The following is a 23,414-nucleotide window of genomic DNA, read 5'->3' as shown; positions in this document are numbered from 1 at the left end:
ATAAAGGAAAAGATGGAGGTGCCAACAGTCTGCAATCAAGATAATGGTACTCACAACTTTTTCCATCTCTCTTTCAAAGAGAAAGAAAACTGATAAGAAGTTTTATTCCTTGGTCCCTGTAACTCTTCTTCTATTGAGTCGAGAGAGAGATTAACACGTCTAGAAGTATAACTACTTAATTAGAATGATTCTTGATGTTTAATGGTGGTATGCAGTTCATTTAGAGAGCGTCAGAAGAGAATACTTGGCGTTTGTTTCTGTCTTATAAAGTGAATGGTCTCTGCAGCTGTATCAAGAATTACTGATAACTGCAAGAGGGGTTTTTTTTGCTTAAGGAAGTGATTCTCTGTTGTTTGAAGGTTTGTGCTTCTGTATGGAACATCTTGGTCTACTTGAGCCCAGTTTAATGTAGGGATAGCATTCTAGGAGACAGTTAGTACAAGTAATCTCAAAAAGAGGCAACCAGTAATGAGGAAGAGATCTTAAAAATGTCTCCACCAAAGGTAATGTTCTATCAGGCACCAGGAAGTTCCTGTAGAAGAGAATCCTTTTAAGTTAACTGTGTTTTGGGAGATATTTCCCTGTGAGGCTCACAGTCAGGGTTCACTGAGTTTATCATTTTTAAGTGCGCAGATGTCTGCTTTTCAGAAACGGGTGATTCTTTTGATAATGCACGTTTCCAGGCTTTTCCAGTTTGGATACTCAAAAATTCTGCCTGATGATTGAGGCAAAAGTCCTGTCTGCAGAAACTTAGCAGGCAAGTGCCTGTATAAATTAACATATAAGGAAAATACCTCAGTGAACATAAGTACTGGCAACATCGAGGTCTAGAGCTGATACAGGAAACAATTGACTGTCAATGGCGATGAACATCGTGCTCAGGAGAGAAATAACTAAAGAAGGGCTTCCATGTTTAGGTTAGCTGTGGTGACTGGATGATAGCAGCTGATACTGTCTGCAGTAGCAAGTACTCAGCTATTCTGGGTCTGCTGGATGAGCTTTAGTTTTAAGAAATTATTATTTTGGCTTTGGCTGATGTAACTTCAGAAGCTCCTAGTGTCTTGGGTTTAGTTTAACATTTTTCTTGTATTACAGTATTACTCATTGAAACATGCCAACTTTAATGTTGTGAACAAATAAATACATAGGAAAGTCTGCAGTTGCAATTGTATTGTATGATTACTTTGGTGCTAAAAAACAAAGAGACAGCTCCTGCTTACCAAAATACACAGGAGGTGAGAACTTGCTTTCCTTTGACGTTCAATGGGAGTCAGGCATCCAACTCTTATGGTCTTTTTAAGAGCCCTTATAGCTTAATAAATCTAACTCCTAGCATTTGGTATGGTATTGTATTAACACCGTTATAAACATTGTGTTTCTTGGGAAAAGTGTCACACACCAGAAATGATCTGTTGTCATTTATGAGGTAAAATTAAATTCCACGCACTCACAAAAACCCAGTTTGTATCTAGGCCTGACTTTATGTAACATCTTATCTATCGGTCACCTCTTAGTTTCTGACTCCTTGAGATTTTAGAAAGACATTGGATTTTTCAGTTTTCCACTATATTAGAATACTGTTCCTAACAGATCAAGTGCTGCTTCTAATAGTAAGAATGGGTCTTCCCCTTTCCTGGGACATGTTGTGGGCGTCTGTGACAATCACAGAATCACAGAATGCTTTGGGATGGAAGGGACCTTTAAAGGTCATCTAGTCCATCTCCCAATGGTCTGTATTTGGCAGAAATTTGCATTTTCTTTAGTGATATTCTCCCAAATGTCTGCACTTCCCAAGAGTGGAGAAAAAGAGATGGTCCCTGGCCCAAACAGTGGGTTATTCAAAAGAAAAGCCTATAAAATGAACAAGGCCATTTTTTATGCTTACCTCTTCTCAGTAGGAGGTACGAGCTTGAACCCAGATTGATAAGTGTGAGATTCCCTGTGTGGTTTTCTCACAGTAGTGAGAAAAGACTTGCTAGTATTGACCTAACCCTGCTGGTTAATAACATAATAAAATAAAGCTCAGATGCAACAGAGCTGGTTGCAGGAAACAAGCAAAGCAGACACGAAATGGGTGCGTTTCTTGGAAGTACGAACTGAGCAAAAGGTGCTTTCCAAAGGCCTGGGTCACTGTTTGGCTTTGGTTGGTCTTCTATTTGAAATGAAATGTCTTGCGCTTTTCTGTTTCTTGGGCTCAGGTGTATCTCATGTTCTGACTCTAGTGCTACAAGAACTGAGTTTGCTCTGTAAAAGAGATGTCAATGGCGTTGGCATGTTATATGACCTGCTCAGATCCCGCTGGCTGCAAGCACTTTTAAAGGTAAAGTAATACTCAGCTGTGAAGGCAAACGTTTCCTAGAGAACAATCTCTAGGGGACAGCTACTTTATTTTGCCATATCAGGACAGTAAATGCTTATTTACACTAAGTACTGGTAGTCCTAATGTCAGTCCTAACATCAGCAGTCAAGGTGAACAAAACCACTTTTGCTTTAAAGAAAAAAAAAAAAGTATTCTCTTTCATAATGTCCTAGACATTAAAGCTCTTCTACTTTACACGTCCGTATTAAGGCCAGGGGGATGGGGACGGAGGCTGAACACAGCACTGCTCAGCTGTCTCTTCTAGTCTTAAATCTCTCTATGGCTATGCATCCCACTTTTTGGCACGGATGCTTGTGAAATTATATTCTTTTTTTGTTTTGCCCACACTGATCTGATGTGTAGTTGAAGATTTTATGTTGTTATAGAACAGAGTTTTGACTGGTGTTTCTCTCTTGAGTGGAATTTTATCTCTGAGACAAATTCTGTACAAATTATGCTTTTCTTCTAACAAGGGTTTTTACAATCTTGAAATTTTAAACAAGAAAAACTTTCAGTGGATAAGAATGTCCATAAGGTCACTTTAAATACAGCAATTTATTTTGTTTTAAGTTAAATTTACTTTGTCAATCAACAACAGGCCTGCAACTAGGGGAAGGAAGCAAGCTACAAGTCAGAGAATTGGTGCTTTCAGGCTATTGTCCTGTATAATCAGCTTTTCTTATTGGAAAATTCAAAACTACAGCATAACTGGCTAGCTGGATGATAATATGGAAAGACAATGAATTATAGACTCAATTCCAGATGCATTAGACACTACGGATTGAGATTGCAAGCTCTTTGGCTCTAGTTGGACTGAGAAATTCCTAGAAATACAATATTGTCCTTCGTGTGTTGTGTATGTATCTATATAATCATGTGAACAGATCGTATCATCGTTGCATTGTCTTGTCTATCATGGCATGCAATAGATTTATGAATGCCTCCAACACTACCTCGGAAAAAGACCGGTTCCTGTCACGCTGCAGGCACGTGCATTGACTCGTGAGGTAAGACTGTGTATACATAGTGTATTGCTTTACTTACTCATACCAAATTAGTCAACTTAGCTGCAGATAACAGTGTTCTGGTGTTTGTTTTGTGTCTCAGGTCTGAGTACACTGTTTAAACTTGTAAGATTCTCTCCTCACACGTTTGTCAAACTACTCGATAACTCCTAGTATGTTAAGAGAAGGGGGGATGTGAAATGCGTACAGCTGCGATCACTAGGCTGCATGAGCCCTGGCCAGTGTAATGAACACACAAATTCTTTGTTTTAACCACCGGCCGTATATTTTTCTTCCCATGTAACTGTGGTTCAGTGTTATGGCTACAATCAAGCAGTCTGACATGAGGATTTTGAAAAGCTTTTTGGATTTTTCTGATCATAATAGCTGAATAATTCTTAAATTTCTGAATTAGAGGGAGTTCTGAATTAATGACTAAGTGGAGAAACTGACAGTAGCAATGAAATTGGTTGAGGCACAGGAGAAAAAACTAATTTGGAGAACGTGGCACTGTCCCTGAACAAAATTAAGCCTGGCTGAGTGTTGTGCAGCTGTGGTCATATTGTCCAAGCAAACTGTATGGATATGTTCCCAGTCATATAACATGGGGACCTTCACACTCTTACCGTACCATATTCCTCTAAGTTCAGTTTACAGCTTTCTAAATGAATTGTCCACCAGAACCAGTCTCTGCTTTCTCTCCTACGTTTATCAGGTGGTAGAGTTACTGCGTGAAGCCCCTCAGTCTGGAGAGATCAAAGAGCTAAGACGACTGCTGCGAGCTCCACACTTAAAGGCAAGTCCTGCTTAAGGAAAGAAAAAGTTTGCTCATAGAGCTGTCCGCAGTGCGAAAGGAAACAGATGGCCAGCTGTTCACAAGAATTGGCAAAGGAGCCAGAAGAGACATCGTTTCCTAGTCATGAACTAACCTAGTTGTGAAATCAGATGTGGACTGTGCATCTGAAGTACCTGCAGTGGGCTGCATTTTATTTAAGGGCTATGTTGAGAGAGGTGTTTCTGACAAAGTTAAATTTTGAGCAGTTGATGCAGACATATAAAACCAAATTGTCCTTGTAATTGCAAAACCTGCATTCTTTACCCTGGAGTTCCAAATAGAAATGTTTCATCTTTTGTAAGTTTTCCAGAAGAAGCCCAGAGAGGAACTGTTCTTAAAACTTTATTTCACAGTTCAAATTTCCAAGTGGAAAGAAGAAAATGTCGATGTGTGAAAGGGATCTATGTTCACACAGGAACTTATTCGCTGAGTTCTGTTTTCTGATCAGTTGCTGTTTAAAGCTGTTCTATTGTATGATCTTTGCTTACGGGTGGGTTGGTTTTCTTGTTTTTGTTTGGAACAGGCTTTGCTATCTGCTCATGATACTGTGGCCCAGAAAGATTTTGAACCAACCCTTCCACCACTGCCAGACAACATACCTGAAAATGAGGAAGCTATGAGGATTGTCTGCCTAGTAAAAAACAACCAGCCACTGGTGAGGGAGCTCTCTGATGTCTGTCAAACTATTTTAACTTACACGAGTATTGACAAGGCATATTGGTTTCTTTCCAGGAACGTCACAGAGGTTGTGTGCATTCTTGTCCAGTTTTCACAGAATCACAAGAACTGTTGAGGTTGGAAAGGGCCTTAGGCGACCATCTAGCCCCACTCAGTGTGGGTACAACTAGAGCAGGTTGTTCAGTGCCTTGTCCGCTTGGGGCTTGAACATTTGGCAGATGTTTTTATCTCTTATAATGAAAGCGCAAATAGGATTGAGAGCTATTCCTTTGGCCAAAATAGTAAGGAAAGGAGGAGAGACTCTAAAAGATTCTTTAGAAATCATTTGTGCTTATAAGCAGAAAACATTACACAGTCTAACTAGTCTGTTTTAGGAAAAGATTCGCTGTAATATTTGATATAGAAAAGATTCCTTACAGTCAGTCAGTGAGGTTATTTTAGTATGATGGAAGCTGAAGACATTGAAGGACTTGGTACTAATAATGTTACATTATCACTAGATCCGTGTGGTGTTAAAAAGTCCGTATCTTTCAATGCCGTTTTGTCATTGCAAAGATCAGACTTGAGATGTGAAAGGAAACTTACAGGGGTTCTTCATGATCAGTGTGTTTTTTCTTTGTTTTTATTTGCCAGGGTGCCACCATTAAACGCCATGAGATAACAGGTGACATAACGGTTGCCCGTGTGATCCATGGTGGGCTAGCAGACAGAAGTGGTATGTGTAATTTGAAACAAAGTAATACAAAAACTTGAACTTGAAATAGGATATTTGAAGTAAGATAATAGTTTAGCTTCTACAATTAGTCTTCCATTATAGAGCAAGAAGACGTGTACATTGGACAGCACTGTAAATAGTGATACGTTGCAGTGACTTTGATTCCGGTTTCATTAATTTTCATATGAATGTGCTATGTTTGAGACTGAGTTGAGGTACAAATCCAGTTTTCATTATGTATTCTTGGCACCAATACCTGGATAAATCTGTTGTGAGATTGATCAGGAACATCCCAAACTGCAGTATCATATGAATACCAGCAGCTCATTCCCTAATGGAGAAATGGAAAACATCAGTAGTCTGTGATTCTATAAGATACTGGGATTTAAGGAATATGTAGTAATGCTTCTTGGCACTAGTCTACTAAACACTTTGGTAGCATTTGTTGCTAAGCAATCTTCCAAGGACTTTCCTTGGAATTGTTACTGCTTTGTCATCCGAGAACTGAATGTGTTCCATGTTCCTTGGAAAATGTAACGTCGCTAAAATGTAAAACATCAGAAATCAAATTGAACTGTAATCACTATAAAATAGTTCCTTTTAGTATTTTCTGGCCTTTGTATAGAGAAGAAAACCCAAACTATAGACAATAGCTGATTAAGTTCCTACTTTGATTAATGTTTTAATTGAGCTGAAGGAAAATGTAAAAGTAAACAATACTGTGAAGACTTCGTAAAGGACAGACAGGAGTCCCATAGCCTCCCACTGCACCTGGAATTTTTAAGGGTCTGATTCCAGGTCTCGTGCTCTATTAATACAATGGGTTGAGCTAGAACAGGTTCAGAAATTACTTTGGGAAATGGAGATATATTAAAATGTTTCTGCTACCTTTAAGGCAAATCATCAATAGATTGTAAACATGTTGTATGGGGGAGGTGGGAGGAAATAAGAATACTGAAGCATGCAAGCTTCTTGTGACCCACAGAAGCCTGCAGTCCTATCCAGGGGCAATATAGCCTAAATCCAAAATGTCTTCCTGCATACCTGGCGTATGGAAACTTTTTTAATGCTGACTTCCAAACCTGTGGTATATCTGTGTGTCCCTGCCTCGCCTATCCAAGATAATCCATCCTGTGATAAAACTGCTGCTGCTTTCACCCTTGTTTTCACTGTAGGGTTGCTGTATGCTGGAGACAAACTGGTGGAAGTAAATGGAGTTCCTGTTGAGGGACTTGAGCCTGAGCAAGTTATTAACATTCTGGTATTGAATTTTTTTTCTACTTTCTACCTTAAGAGTAACCGTATGCTGTTTCTTTTTTATGCCGTCCCCCCACATACTCTCTCTTTCTCTGAGGAAAAAGTCTGATATTTTTAACAGAAAATTCAGATTGTTTCCTTGCTGTAGATGAAGTTCACAACTGCTCATGAAATAAGAATGGATGAAAACAGAATTAAATCTAACCCCTGTTCTGGACAGAAATTAATTTAATTGCAGCTATTCCACCTGCAGCTTCTGGGAAAAATATTAATTTATTTAGACTTTACCGATTCTTAATTTTTCCTGGGAGTTCCACTCAGTTAATATTCCACAAGAAAGTATTGGAAAGGTGCTGTTCTGATACGAGTCCATGTTACAAAATGCACTAAAGCAGAGTGAACGAGCTCGTAAGCTACGTACCTCACCTTGCAAAAAAGGGCAGCGGTAACTACTGTTGTCAGAATTCTCATGAAGAAATCTGTTGAGCTGTCCCTGTTGCTTACTCGTTATTTTGCCCACAATCTTTCAGGGTTCTTCACTGCAAAGTGTTAGTGCCAGTCAGTAAGGTATTACTGTATATAGCCAGTATCAAGTCTTTCTTTGTGTTATTTCCCTGGTTGTACTATTTCTAGGTATGAGAAATACAAACTCTATTGGAATGCTTAATTCTTAAATATTTTTTCTCCTCCCTTTTACATCACTTGTCTAACCAGACCCTGCCTCTAATTTAAATTAGATTTCAGTAGAAAAGTTTTGTATCAATTAATGTTGAAATTGTGTATATTTATAATGAAACATAGATTTCATTGAATTAAAAATATCGAGCAAGACTTTGAAGTTTCATTCTTGAGTTTCCTTTTGAAAAAAAATGAGCATTGTCATATTGACTGCCTAAATTCTATTTGTAATATAGACATTATAGTAACCTCAAAGCCATTCTGTGTTAAGTTTGTGCTGCCAATGTTTGGTTATGTGTGTCGAATATCAGTCATATTTTAATCCTTTTTTAATCATTTAGGCCCTGTCTCAGGGGACAATTATGTTCAAGTTAATTCCAGTTTCTGATCGGCCTGTCAGCAACCAAACAACAGTAAGAGACATTCGTTTTTCCCGATTGTTGCTGCAAACAGTTACCCCGATAATGTCTAATGGTGTGATACAAAGAAATGGTGTTGCTTAGGAGTTTATTACAAGCATTAAAGTGTTACTTGCCTTTATGGCTACCTCTCAGCTGACATCAGTACGGTGTTGCTGAAGCAGCAAAGATAGCAAGCTGAAATACAGTTGTGTTAAAGGTAATGAAGACATTTTCGGATTGATATACAGGTTGAAGGTCAATTCTTTTCACAATGTATGAGACGAATTTTTTTTTCTCCCTTAATGAACAGATAGGGTTTGGGACTTGATCTTGTTTTTAAAACTTGACTTCATCATGAACTGACTCAAGTAGCAGCAATACCTGGCCCTGTGGTTGTAAAGCTTGGGTTCTATCTGTTCTAAATATGGCTTCCACTTACTCTTATGTATATTCTTTACCAGCTCTATGTGCGAGCAATGGCAGATTACTGGCCCTTGCAAGATCCTGCCATACCATGCGCTGATGCAGGTTTGCCTTTCAAGAAGGGTGAAATACTCCAGATTGTGGACCAGAATGATGCTCTCTGGTGGCAGGCGAGGAAAGTTTCAGATCTCGGTGCCTGTGCTGGACTTATACCCTCAAATCATCTTCTTAAAAGGTAAAGAAGTCTTGATTTTTCTGACTTCCAGTTCAAAAATTAGCCAGTTATTCAGACTTTCCTACTTAAATTTTTCATGTTCTATAGCAGTATGATTCAAAGTGACAGCTGACAAACGTATTTCCTCTTTCTGTTCTTTGACTTCTTGCTCTCCTTCCCTTAAGAGTACCTATGTGAGAGCAAGCTTTTGAAAGCACCTATATCATCTTAAATTGACGTCTAAGAAGTTCGCAGCAGTTGCCTAGTCTCTGTACTAGTTGCTAAGACATCTAGTGGAGTGCAGCAGCTGAAAGATGGGTGCAAATTAAGGGCCCTGACTGTTTAGGACCATTGTCTATGATTTACAAAAACGGGGGGTGGAGGGGAAGAGTGGATACTAAACGTATAGTATAAGGGCATAGCTGTATCAAGAAACAGTATTTATTTAAAGATGTCCTGTGAGGCATGAGTGACCTCTTCAGCTTTGGTCAAAACTGAGTAGACCAGATTAAAAGAGAGGGGGGGGAAAAAAACAAAACAAAACAAAACAAAAAAACATGCTCAAGGAAGAACAAGGATCCCTTGCCTATTTTCTGAATAAATAGCCCACTATTTTTATGCTACATTCTTTCAGAACCGGAGTAGTTAAACTGCTGTAGCACACTTCTCAGTTTCATCCTCCAACCACATGTCCTGTCTGCATTACCCTCAGGAAAACATAAGGCCACGCAATTGTAGATGATAAGCTTCGATTTGTAGTACATGTAAACCTAACTGTGTTCTCTATAATGACAGTTGAAATCAAACTAGGTTGTGATTGAGGCTGCAAGCAAGAGGCTCTGTGTAGTAACGGAGGCAGTAGTACTGCTACCCATAGCAGTAGCACACTCTCCTGCTTCCAGGAGGCTTATCTTCCTGTCCGTATATATAAACTCAAAATAGTCTAAATACTTCTGGGCTGCTGATTTGGAAATTGCCTTTAAATAGTTCTGATAGCATGTCAGCTTTCTTTCAGGACTTTTCAGTGGGCTAAAACATTAGTGATGTTTCCATTCTTGGTGTCTTCTGTCAGCTCAGTACTGATTGATCTTATGTGTAAGCAGCGAATCTGACTGGAGCATAAAGGGCTTCTGGACTGTTTTGTTTCTTTAACTGTGTTTATTTCTGTGTAGGAAGCAGCGAGAATTCTGGTGGTCTCAGCCGTTCCAGCCCCATCTCTGTCTCAAATCATCAATGTGTGAGTGAAAAGTGATTTGAATGGTAGAGTAGGACAGAAAGGTCTTGCCTCTGTTTCCAGGGATACTGAAATAGAACGTCATGTAATTCAGTTTAATTCAAAGACATTGTTTCTGGAGCCATATTGTAACCTCAGAAGCGTGTTAATTATCCGCAGGAAAAGAAATACTTAATGGTAGTTGTACCTGGAGTACTGATGGTGGAGGTTGTTGTCTCCAGTGTACTTGGGATCTGACTGTGAGAGAAGCTGTGAATTCCACTCCTGAAGTCTGTAAGGCCGAGGAGCTCTGTAGGAGAGCCAATTCTCTCTAGGAGAACTGGGTGTGAGTAAGTCTGAGGTGACAATTGTACTAGCCTGCCTTTCCAGGGACACAGAGAACAGTTCTGCACTGGAAGATGCCATGCGATATGTTTAGAATGTTTCTTTGTTATCGAAACTATTGAGAGAAAGACAGAACTTTTGTCCTTGAGGTGTAAGAGAAGCTATGCTGCCCAGGAGTTTATTCGTGGTGACAATCCAGAAACATTGTCCTCTGCCAAATTAACTTTCTGTAAACATGCAATTATTCCCAGACAAAGAACGTTCTTCCTGTTTTCTCTCTCCCCATTTTCTTCTGTGGTTCTTTATACTAGTATAAAATTAATTTTTCTCTCGTGATAACTCCCAGATTGAGTGTGTTTCATTGCCTAGGATTCTTCTCACACTGATTGCTTTGTTCGTTAGAGCTGGAGCTCTCTTTCATCATAATTTTATTGCATTTTAACTGCTTCAATGGATACGCTGTGGGCAGTAAGCACTGTGGAAGAAGGTAGGAGATTGTATCTGGACAGCATTGCATTCCTGTACCTGGAAGCAATATAGCACATGGTTTTACAGGCTTTTTAAAACATTGTCAGAAATGAGGCAGTTTGGTAAATACATGTGAAAGAAACCCAAGTTCTTGGCATTTTGTGTTTGATTTTGAAATCAAGACTTTTTTTCACTTCAAATAGTAGAAGCTTACATTGCCTTAAAGTGAAAACTTAAGCTATGCATTATCTGGTAGGGAACTTACAGTTTGGATGGGTTGCTTTGAGGACAGAAAGACTATTTTTTCCTTTCTCTTTTCCTTTCCCTCTTTCTCTCCCATCTTCAGCAGCTGACCTGAGCAGCTCTGAGAGAGTATTTCTGTAAAGGATGCCTATGGGCAGAATATGGTTGACAGATGCCCTGACAATTGCACTGTAACTGGAAAATATCTCCTACTGGGCCTATCTGGAGGGGCACGCCAGAACAGAACGCACAAACAGTGCAGTGTTGTGAGCCCATGAGATTGCCCGAGCCCACGAGATCACATTTCAGGGACGTGAACTGATGTGATCTAGGGACGGAGAGGGAGCTGAATCAGTCTTCTCTTTTCCTTTTCTTCCTTGTAAAAATAATACTAAAATCAACCAAACAAAACACTTTTCCTTCAGTGAAGCATATTGGAAACACACACACTTATAAAAGCTACAGGAGAGAAGGGAGTGATTGGAAAATTATATTCTGTCATGGTAATACTTAATAAATAGATATCTACAGTATAAACAGAGCAACAGCCATGTTAAACCTTTTATTATTTCAAAAGGAGAATTCAAGTTAGACGAGTTTGCCTCTCTGCCATAAGCCCTTCAGAGCACTAGTTTAAGAGCCTTTTGCTCACTAAAGACAGAACATCAGTAAGTTTGAGTTAACAGTGTTGAAATCCTTAAAGATGTCTAAAGCTGATCTGAGCTTCAAATATTTTCTTTCTGATGTCTGAGTTCAGTCTTGTAAGATCTGTAAGGTTGTTTCCTCCCCAGTGTTTTTCTGATTCAGATGAATTTGTTTTCCTTGTGTTGATCTGTAGAGGATGACATGCAGATTGATGAGAAGTGTGTGGAAACAGGTAACTGAATTCACTTGAGATTATTCTACTTGCTTCAAGGTAGTAGCTAGTTAAAGCCTGGTTTTGGTTCCCAGATAAGAGCACTCAGTCTCCTAGTGAACTTAATGGTGGAAAATTCTGGTTTTTATACCCTGGAAACCTCATCCTATATTAGTGTATTAAAATGAGCTGTTTGCAGTTCTGGTGTACAGTGCTTATAGTGAAGTGTTCTGCTGAAAAGAGGGACCACCCCAAAAATATCTGCCTGAATGAGACCCAGCCTCCCTGATTCAGGGTTTGGGCTGTGGCTGTAATGTTACTATAGTTTTTGCCTATTGTAGATTTAACGCCACAGATGGTTGTAGTCTTGGAGAGCCCACCCAATTCATTGTCAAGAAATTGATCTTGGGAGAATACGTTTTTAGGCACTGAGCAAGAATAGGTTTTTACATGTAAATAGTACATGTGAAGACTGTTAGCTTGACTTGCTCCCTAAAGCAGCACAGCTCGTTCTTCCTTCTCCCAAGGTAATTCAGAAAGCTGTCATGGAGGGATGTGATCCTGTAGGATTGGGTGGAGAGAGACCAGACAGTTAATTCAAGCATGGCGAGCTCTATTTTGCCACCTCAGCGTAGAGGGAAGTGGGGAAAGTATGTGTGAGACAGACTGATAGGAGCTGGAAAATTGATTTCTGATTCTGAAATTCTATAGGAGGAAAAAAATTAAATTTTGAATTTATTTTAATATCTTTGCTATCTGGATTACTGAACAAGATGAAGAAACATTTGAGTCTGGTAAGTTCCTCTGACCTAACTCCAAATTCCTTGCTAGTGTTGTGCTGTGAGAAGGGTGTCCGGAGACAAGCAAGTGTCTTAAAAACAAGGAGGTGACAAAAACGAGAATGCCATTTTAGCTTTAGAAGCCATTCTGGCTTGAAAAGCCATTATGTAAAATCCTGTTGCCTTAAGTCTTCCTCTTGCTCTCCGATTACCTTAGTAGTAAGGTTTTTGTTCTGTTATCCCACAAGTGTGAGTGTTTCTTCTCGTGCATCAGTACCAGATCTGTTTGTCAAATCCTAATCAGTTATACCTGTGCAAGCTGTGACAGCAGGGGCTGCACTGATGTCAGCGGATAATTGGATTGCCTTAGGGTAACAGAGGCCTGAATCCCCAGTGCCTGTGGGAGTTGATGTGGTAAAGAGGAGAGCTGTTCTGGATTCCTGATTGTGTGCATGGCTGGCATACAAGAAACAAAAATGCTTTTATAAAACGAATGATTTATGTATAAGACATACAATCAATCAGTGCTTTTTTTAACCAAGCTGGTTTGGGTTGGTTTTTTGGGGGGGGGGGGGGGGGGGGGGGGGGGGGGGAGGAACAGCTACCTATTTACAGCATATTCAGAGTGCTGCAGAATTTAAGTCTTCTAAAATAAATCATTTTTCCACTAAAATAAATCTACTACTGCTAAACTTCTTGTTTGAGATTTGGTAATCTTGTGGAGAAAATGTCATTCCACCTTACACTTGCTCTTTTCCACACGGTTCCTCCTTGCCAGTCGGATCTTTTCAGTCGGATCTTTTCCTCTTATCACAGGTGGTTTGGTCTCTTCCACCTCTCAAGCAATGCCCCAAGCTTTTAAGACAGAGCCAGCAGATCTAGAGGGCAGTCTTTTGTTTTCAGGCTAGGATGTTTCTGATAACTGCACTTGGGGATTACTCTTGCAAATCCTATTCGCTACACAGCACTGAGTCAGCTCTCTGCCGTATCCAGGCAGAGGAATAAAGGTGCAAATATTTGCTATCCTACATTTTACTTTAAATTAACCAGTAGTTGAACATCCGTGTGATGTATTTCGCAAGTACAATACTGACATAGATGCTGTAGCTGAGTCTTATTCTTTGGGAACTGAGAATTCATGCTCGAACAGGCATATTTTAGATTTAAAGCCTGCAGTACCTGTTTCCTAAATTTCCTAAACGCATTGGACAGTGCTGGTGGGATTTTTTTTTTTTTTTTTTCAATCTTAGTATAGACTGTCTTCTCAAAACTAATTGTTTTATGTCTGTCTCTATCTGAACGTGCAGAGGAGCTTAAAGAAGGTAACACTAACTTTTTTTCCCCTGTCTCCTGTAAGCAGTAATCTATCAGACTTTATCTGTGTTTATTGCATTACCAGGAACTACCACTCCTCTGACAATACCCAGTAGCTGAATTGCTTGTTCCCTGTAAGATTCCATACTGCACTCCATACCATAGAACAGAGGGTAGATAAAGCAAAAATGCTCAAAAAGATTTGAATGATGGTTCAAAAGACCCAAAGATAGAAATGATACAGGCATGTGTCAGCTGAACAGTACTCTGAACTTTGCCCTGAACGAGCAGTTTTGTGCCAAGTAATTTTTTCTACAGTCATAAACAAGGGGTTGTTAGTACATAGAGAAATGTAGGAACAAAACTGTATTTTAAAGGTACAAGTAGTGGATAGTGTATAGATGTGAAAGAAGAGTAAGATGCATCTAACTTTGTTTTGGTATTTGCACGCTTATGAGAGAATCATCACTCTGTCCTAAAAGACAATACATTTCATGCTTTGCAAATGAAAAGAATGTTCTTGCCTTGGAACAATTACTACCTTTAAAGATATGCCTATGTCTTCTGTATCTTCCTGCTTTAACAAGGCCTAAATAAAGGGAGTACACAGCCTGGATAACTACGTGCATGATTAGGGGAAAATTAGGAGTCCTTTTGAAGAGAAATCTAGACACTGCTGACACCAGTTTTTTCCTTAGTTATTTGCTTTCAAATCGCCCTTATAAAATAGTTTCTAAACTGTTAGAGCATTGATCTGTTGGGGAATTGATATTTTTTGAGCCTTACAGGAGAGATTTCATTTTTAAAAAAATACATGTAGAGATTTAGAAGGCTTCCCTGAATGGCTAAGCCTTCACAAGGAATAGCATGAGAATGGGGACAAAAAGAATTGGAGGAAACAGACTAGCCTGGGATGTTGGAGCACAGATATCACTGATCCAAAGATGATTAAAAAGAAATAATAAAACCAGGCCTTCATTCTGCCTGAAAGATCTGAGCAGATGCACGTTGCATTTTCCAAGCATGCTATTGGCCAGAAATGGTTATAATTTTTTTTTTTTTCTTCTGATTTTGAGCTACTGACTTGTTGGTTATTGTAATGTTATAACTAAAGAATTCTTGTAAGCTAGGTTTCACCTGAAAAGCTTATATTATGTGGATGTTTTTTCATGAAAAGTATTTCAAAACCTTGTCTGGCATCTAGTTATCTTAGGAATGAAACACATAAAATGTTGAATTTCAAATCTAATTTAGAAAATACTAAGACTTTCTAAGTTTAATTTTTCTCTTAGAGAAATACTGGTCCTTTGAATTGGTCTTTGGTCATGTGAAATATTTGAACATTTCATGTTATGGAGTATTGTGCTGTTTTTATTAGATTAGGCATGGTACTTCCATGTTTACTGAAACACTGTTTTTCATTTGGGATCAGCAATAATTATTAGCCCTCTAGCTCTTAAGCTTTCACTGTTCTTTTTTTATTTCATGAGTATTTGTTCTTTGTATTCTAGAAGAGGAAGAATTTGGTGAATTTGGTCAACGAGTCTTTATTGGTACGCAATGACTAAAGATAAGTAAGATGTTTGGGGCTTGATCTAGACTAAGTGCTTGTCTGAAGTTAAATCAAATGCTTTGTTCTTTATTTTGCCTAAACACTTACTGAATTGAGTTCTACTTGCTCTGTTTTCCAAACTTCAAGAAATCACTTTCCTCTTACTAATACTCATTCTCTCTATTTAAATCTCTCTTCCTGTTAGGTTTCTACTGAGACCTGGCCACCACTATTTTATCCTGACTGGCTGTTAAGATTTCCCTTACTTCACAATTAATTTTGCTAGAGAGTAATGTTGTTCTGTTGTTTGTCATCCATTGAGAATAATCATGAGGGCTTTCATTAGAAAACTAGACCTAAAAGTGCGGTTTTCAGAGTTGGATGGTAAGGTGGAGCACCAAGCCTACCCCTGTTACTAAACCATAGTGACCTTTAAAATACTTGGATTCACTCTGGAAGCTGGAGCAGATGTTCCAGATTTGCTTTAGGAGAGTGAACCAGCAGCACTATCAAAAAACAGTTGACCTGTTCCCTAGTGATGCTTTATGTGGCCAGAAACTTCTCCTTTGGCTTGCTTTGGGGGTCTTTTGGGGGTCTTTAATTCTGGGCTAATTTTCAGGTGACTTTCAGTGAGATTTGACCTCTTCTTTAGCTGTCTTTTAAGACTCGGAGGTTCTACCAAGCTGGCATACCAAGTGCAGCAATTAAATTCACTAACTTTCACCCTGCAAAAAGCTCAAAAAAACAGGATGTTGTGTGGCTTACAAAGAGACACTCTAGACTAAAGCACTAGTTGTCTGCATCTCGGGTGTATTCTCCAGTACTGATGTCTTTACCCCTTACAGCTGGTTTCCGTAGAAGTATGCGCCTGTGTCGCAGGAAAGCCCGGACCAACCAGCAGTCATGTTACGCTCGGTGCCCCAGCAGCTGTTACAGCGCTCTCGCAGCTCCGTATGAAGAGGTGGTTAGGTACCAGCGGCACCCATCGGACCGGCACAGACTGATTATACTAGTGGGTAAGAGGTTAATTACTTTCTCATGCAAATTTCACAACCTGTAACAGAGGGGAGGAAACAATCGGTCACGGGCTGATCCACTGAGGTTTCCTGCCGCTGATTGCAGCGGTTGCAGATTGGGCAGGTAGCTCTCAAAGCAACATTTCAAGAGTGATTGCCTGCAATTCGACCCCATTGTTGGTTTTAAAGTTTAATGTATGTATTGTCTTCTTTGCTTGAGATAGTGAATGTTTAAAAAAAAAAAAAAATAAATAAATGAAGTCCTCAGAAGAAGCCATACAGTTATGAATGCTGGTTCATAATGGATTTTTAGGGAAGTGCTTCAGTTTTATGTTCAGTTGGGACTGGTACAGAAAGCGATGAGAAAACTTTGTAACTTACTAGAAAACATCTCTACATGGAGGCATTTCTACAGCCAGTGTGAAATGCATGGATATGGCAATGGTAAGAAGAATGTTTAAAATTAAACTCCAGACTAGAAAAATCTCAATCATGGGCAGTAAGGAAAGCTAAAAAAGATGCCTTTAATAATGCTTGCTATAGGAAATATGGTGTTAAGTGGGCTGCAGGCTCTCAAGTAGTCTTTAATGATAGTGACTGAAAGGAAGCTGTTGTTCTGCAGTGTTCCATGATCCTGATAAAGCAAACCAGGTAAAGGCAAATCCATTGTCCTTTCTAAGTCTGGAAGTATTTGATAATAATCTTTTCTTTTAAAATGGTATTGCTGAGTTGCTTCCTGGGTATGACTATATTGCTGGGAGGTGATTCGTACCCTGAATCAATCAAGATGCTTCGGTGACTTCTGGTACATTTTTTAGGAACTTACTGCATTTCATTTGTGAGTGTGCAATGTGTTAGAAAATGGGGGGTGTGCCTGCGAAAAGTGCCTCTGTCAGCAATATCAATGGCTTTTCCAACTTTTCAGGTCCTGCAGGAGTTGGTGTGAATGAGCTAAGGCGAAGGCTTATCGCAAGTAACCCACGAGAGTTTCAAAGTGCCGTACCTCGTATGTAATGTTCTTCCTCTTTCCCCCACTACCCCCTTCGAATGTGATTAGGAAATGTCAAGTACCTCCCTCTTGCCTTTGTGTATTCATGCACTCATTGCTGTATGGCTGTTTTTTCAGCTCTACTGCAAGCCAGAGGCATTTGCTTTTATAAGGCTTAATTTAAAATACTGTCTTTCTCCTTATTTTGGCAAATCAGCCAAAGGTATTTTCAAGTTACAGCTCCTGAAACCCTTAAAGCTTTACGTAGCAGTAGATTGTCTGCATGATTTTGTTTAATCTTGATATTTGCTTTTTCTAGATTAAAAAATAAGAATGTTTTTTAGGGACATTGTAAGTTCATAGTGTTTAAGTGATCAGATATGAGAATGAAGGCAACAGAAGTTGGTGCTTAATAGGCTTTGCAGCTTTCCTTATTAGCCTTCTAGTCTCAGATGAGACTTACACAGCTTAATTTCTGATGTAATAATTGAAACTGTTTCTACCTGTGCTTATTTGGTTCTTGTGACTTGGGTAACCAAACAGGAAATGTATGAATCTGAAGCTGGCTGAAAATACAGGAATTCTTTTGTGCTTAAGATCCCAGATATGGGGAAGGGGCAAGGGAGGAAGGCTTGTGGGATGTTTCCAAATGAACTTTAATAAATTTTACCTCGGAGGAGTAAAAACAGTTGTGCAACCAGTTCCAAAGCAATTCCTGATTGCTCTGAGTTACAGATATTTGGATTTCTCTCCTTGTGCTTTGCTCATTTTCAAAGATTTGCCACTGGGCAACCAGTACAGCAGACAAGGCTTTTGCTCTGGATTAACAAATGAGAAACAACTCATTTTATTACTTATGAAAATACTGATTTACAGTCCTTCATGAAAGTTGTCTCATTTTCATTTATAAAATTACAAGAGTTTACTTGCAGTTGATTTTGTGTGTGTGTGTATATCTCCTTTCAGACACCACTCGTGTTCAGAAGAGTTATGAAATGAATGGTCGTGAATATCACTACGTATCAAAGGAAACTTTTGAAAACATGGTGTATAGCCACAGGTAACTAGGACAGACAAATTACGATTTTGTTACTTAAAATGTAGCATGATCCAAGAAAAGACGGTTTTGTAGTTCGGTCCCAGGTCTGGGCTCCTCCGCTCATACTTACTATGCGTGTTTGGTGTAAATTTTGGTCAAACTACTTGAGCCCTTTTCTTCAAAAACTGTGTTTGTGCAGTTGCAAATAAGCTCCTCTACAATTAATCTCAGAACCCTTCTAAAGGAAAGTGGGATCTCCAGGCCTGAGCTCATTTGATGTGCTTGTAAGTTATGAGTTTAACCCTTCTGGAAACTGGACTGTTTTCTAAAATTGAGCAGTGAGTCAGACCTGTTCCTGATCTACATCTCCATTGCAAAACCTCTGCAGTGATGGCATCTCCAGCACCTGAACTGTAAGGGCCAAACTTCCAAAAGTGTCTGCTCTTTCTATGCATCAATAATCCCTCTGCTAAAACAGACCAGCTCAGCACCAGAAGCTACACTCCTTGAGCTGTGCCAAGTGCTTTGAGATCTTCTGATTGATGAAGTTATTAGTACTATATAAATGACAAGCATTTTATCACTAGAATCACAACCTCTAAACACATAATTTGGAACAAAAAGTTGAGTAAAAAATGCATGCTTTGGAGATGTCGAACTGTAATGGTTCTGATTTTGTGCCCAGTGTAGCAGGGAAAAGCAAAGGTGGAGGTTGTTCATCAGTGTTCGCTGGATTATGTTTGCGGATTTCACCCTTAGATGGAACCTTTTGAGACTCAAGTGCTCTTTCTTTTTCCTTCTTCCTCACCACTGTTGCAGAATGCTGGAATATGGGGAATACAAAGGGTACCTGTATGGTACCAGTATTGATGCAGTGCGAACAGTCCTCGATGAAGGCAAGATCTGTGTAATAGATTTAGAACCACAGGTGAGTTGTAAAGGGGTGGGGACTCTACAGTTCGTATCTCCTGGGAGGAAAAATAATTCTCTGTACATTCTTGAGCTATTGGAACGGTGTTAGTTGCTTTGTCTTGTTTTTCATTTTAGCTCATGGTGCTTATTAATAATAGATTATTCTTTGCATGGGTCTTGGGGGGGGGGGGGGGGGATACTGCAGTGACAAGTATGTACAGATTAGTATAGTTCATTTGTTTCCAAGTCGGCCGCTGCATTATCAGGTGGAATGGTACAGAAAAGAGTTTTCATACTTGCTTAAAGCAAGGATTATTCTTTCATGTGGAGACTGCTGCATGGGAATTCCTCCTCCTCCAAGCCCTGTTAGTCGAGAGTTCTGTCCTTCTCTTAGCAACCTCTAAACACCCTTTGATAAAAGCAGCAACTATTAAAGTAATCAAGCAAAAGCAGGGAATTATATCATGCATTTATTTCTCTTCAGAAGTAACTTAACAGCCAGGAGTAAGCTGCTGGCGCACATGACCAAACAGCTCTACGAGAACCTCCAGCCAGTGCTTACTGTGTAGACCACCACTCATCTAGGGATCACAGCTTGAAAATGTTTACTAATGAGAGAGGGAAGCTTGCACAGCTTCCACATAATGCCCCAGCAGATACTGGCAAGAGGTGCTTCAAATATTAGGGTGATTACCAGATATTTCTGTGCTGGGCATTGCAAAAAAGCTTTGAATGCTATCTTTGCATTCTTCTGCTTTTTTTTCTTAATTACTTTTATAACCGCTAACACTGTCAGAACTACTTACCATGCTCATCTTTTCACTTAAACACTATTCACTTTTTTTTCCCCTTCTATCTTTGCATTGAATTTGCTGATAAAGATAAGGCTAACAAAGGCCTGAGTTTCTAAATATCTGAGATTTAAAGCTGTGTCCAGCAAAATCCTACTAAACTTCTCTGAATTACTTGCATATTTAGTACTTAGGAGCTGTTTAGGCTACTGGGCTTCAGCATTTCTTCTAACTGAATTTAAAGAGAGACACCATAACTCAGTAAGTTTTAGAGACTTCCCTCTAATTGTGCACAGCCAGTGTAGTCAGAGCCTTAGGTCAGCAGTGGTTTGTGCTGTTTGAAATAAAAGTTAAGTTACATGACCTGTGGGGTACTACTCAAAATTCAAACCACTATAAGGGGCAGATTAGGCCACACTTCAGTCTTCATTTCACATCTGAAAATGTCCTTGGGTTTCTTCTGCTACGTTTCTCCTAAACAAGAGGGAGAAGAGGGGGAAAAAATGTGATCTTGCTACTTGAATGGATGTGCTGCTATCAGTTTTTTAGGTTGTGATTTTAAAGGACAAATTTTGGGAAAGGTATGAAGTAATAGCTCATAGCTGTTCTTCAGTAACTGCTGTGAGGTAGGAGAATGACTGCTGAGTTGCATACTTGTATTTTAAATCTGGTGGCTTGGTCAACTTTACATGCTGTGGGTTTGGGTTTTTTTATTTTATTTTTTCTAGTTCCCTCTGCTGCTTTGCAGTAGTTTAAAAATGCTTATTAGCATCAGGGAATGTTACAGAGCACAAAGGTTTCCAAAAGCAGGATGCTTTCTTCCAGTATTGAGCAATAAAGGTGTACTTTTTTCAAAGGTAGCTTCCCAGCAGTTAAAAAAAACAGATTTCAGATTCATCTTTAATGTTGTTGATTGCAGAGATCTGTTAATGACAATGTCCAGTCACTCACTGGCGTTGAAAGCATCTCCTAATAAGGTTACCAAGCAGAATTAAGTGATTGGTATGCTGCAGTTGCTTAACAACGTCTGGTCCAGGGATTATTAGTGAGGTCATTTTAAAGTAGGTGTTCCTGAAAAAGATTACTGCTAGGTCTGGAGAAAACAGTACGTTGTAAACAGTTGGCTTTTTATGGGAGTAAAACTGGGATGAATGCACTTGAAATAGTTTAACTTCATTTTACTCTTAATTTGCAGGGCATACAAGTAGCCCGGACTCATGAATTAAAGCCCTACGTTATATTCATCAAGCCATCCAGCATAAGCTGCATGAGGCAGACTCGTAAAAATGCCAGGATCATTACAGATTATTATGTGAACATGAAATTCAAGGTGAGATTTGGTAATTGAAGAGACTCAGTTTATTATTCTGGGATTCCGTGTTTAGAACATAATGCATTCTACTATGTTGCTATGTTAACTCTTTAAAAGATCATTGTGTCTTTAGGATCAAATCTAAGTTATTCTTGTCTTTTTCTGTTTGGTTTGTTGGGATTTTTTTTTCCCCCCTCCAGATTTGCTTTGAAGCAGAAGGGTTGTAATTTTTACCTAGGGGATTGAGGCATTTTGCTTCAAAATGTCTTTAAAGGAGAGGCTATTTCATATATTTTTGTTTTTTATTAACTGCCTTGTGACAAGATTTGAGTATTTCATGTATGCTTAATGACAGTATCAATGTCAATGCCATACTAATTTCTATAGATAAAACACAAATCCTGCTTGTAGGAAATGCAGATCTTGTATTGGCAATGTGTCTAGTGCATTGTCACAATTGTTTCCATGCAAATCATAATCAAGTTTAGCATCTTAAAATTTTTGAGACCTCAGTTCATAACTGTATATGGAAATGAATCATGATTGCTATGGCAGAAAGAAACGTGATCACCGTGGAAATAAACTAAACTGTGGAATGAGAACACAAGTGTTAGTGGATTTGCCTTCCAGTCCCTAACATCCTCTGCCAGCACTTGTCAGCAGAATAACATTTTTGGGGCAAATGGAGCCTACTGAGACACAAGGTATTTCCTTGGGAAGGATATGGCAGTCGGCTCTGTTTCAGAGACTTGGAACTGACTGTAGCACGCGTACTTTACTATAGCAAACTGTAAATGACATAAAGTACACTGGCACTATCTATTCATCTCTTGTTGACATGGCCCAAGGTGTTCCGCAGATGCCATGCAGGTATGTTTCTCTTCACAATACTAAGGCTTTATAGACTTACTCTGTCTTGCAGGAAGAAGATTTACAGGAGATGGAAGATTCAGCTAAAAAAATGGAAGCTCAGTTTGGTCAGTTCTTTGATCAAGTGATTGTGAATGACAATTTACAAGAAGCATCTGCACAGCTGCTGTCTGCAGTCCATCGTGCACAGGATGAGCCCCAGTGGGTCCCTGCAATATGGATATGCTCAGACACTCAGCCCTAATTCTGAGCAGCAGGCAGCTTCAGAAAGATTACAGCTTATGTTTTACTTCAAGAATAATCCTAATGTCAGGATTGCAAGAATTTATCTTTGTATGTGAGGGATTTGGAAGAGGATTAGGAAAGAAGCTGCTACAGGAGATATAATCATACTATGTTCTGTGTAGCTCTTCAGCTTTTTATGTTATGGTTGCATCCACTTTTGTACAAAAAAAGAAATATTGTGAGCTCTCTTATTACAAGAATAAAGAAAAATCTATTTTGTTGCATATATCTGCATAATTTACTTGTACGTAGCTACAGAAAATTCCTTTCCTTTCATTTTATTTATGGAGATTGTATACCTGTACGTTCTGGAAGCCTTACTGACAGACGATACTCAGTCAATGTTCAGTCCAGAGCATGCTCTTTTAGCATGCTGTCTTTGAGGAAAGAGTATTATTTAGGAAGGTATTGGTTTGCTGCTTATCCTTTTTACCTGTTAAGACAGGAGCAGAGTGGTGGTGTCACAATAAAAATGACTCTAGAAACCGCAGTTATTTTCACAGTACACGTAGCATGTCTTTTCTTTTGTTCCGTCAACTCAAGTGAGTAAAAACTGACAGAACACGGATTTACCAAAGAGGGAAATAAAGTCTGAAGCCCCTTTTCCTATTGGTTTGCTTTACGGTAGCATGTTCTCATCAAACGGTGCAGTGCTTGTGGCAAACGTGTGCCTTACTCTCTTCACCTTGCATTACAGTTGTCTTGCTCACTGAGGAACACAGCCAATTACTCTGTTGGCCTACCTCACCTTGCAGGAAACGCAACAAAAGCAATTTAAACCATCTAGAAAGACATTAGTCAAAGCCAAATATTGCAGCTACCACCGTGCCTGCTTGTTCTAGAGTCAGGCCTAGTATTCCTTGTTTA

The 23,414-nt window shown here is 39.2% G+C and overlaps 1 protein-coding gene across 1 annotated transcript; it reads left to right on the top strand.

Moving 5' to 3' along the window:
* MPP4 (MAGUK p55 scaffold protein 4) lies at positions 1–22,506 on the top strand (the record flags this gene model as incomplete). Its single annotated transcript, XM_082314610.1, has 21 exons — positions 1–46; positions 2,199–2,320; positions 3,289–3,366; positions 4,079–4,159; positions 4,722–4,853; positions 5,510–5,591; positions 6,767–6,852; positions 7,868–7,939; positions 8,389–8,585; positions 9,737–9,801; positions 10,592–10,609; positions 11,672–11,710; positions 12,463–12,483; positions 13,776–13,790; positions 15,294–15,335; positions 16,180–16,350; positions 17,276–17,356; positions 18,305–18,398; positions 19,197–19,305; positions 21,276–21,410; positions 22,315–22,506. Exons 1-21 carry the CDS (start codon positions 13–15, stop codon positions 22,504–22,506), a joined length of 1,866 nt encoding a protein of 621 aa, XP_082170736.1. The 5' UTR covers positions 1–12.
* Between the last annotated feature and the right edge of the window lie 908 nt (positions 22,507–23,414).

Source organism: Platalea leucorodia (assembly GCF_965183815.1).
Source record: "Platalea leucorodia genome assembly, chromosome: 5".
NCBI classification, from domain to species: Eukaryota; Metazoa; Chordata; class Aves; order Pelecaniformes; family Threskiornithidae; genus Platalea; species Platalea leucorodia.
This window is presented reverse-complemented; position numbering and strand designations above follow the sequence as displayed.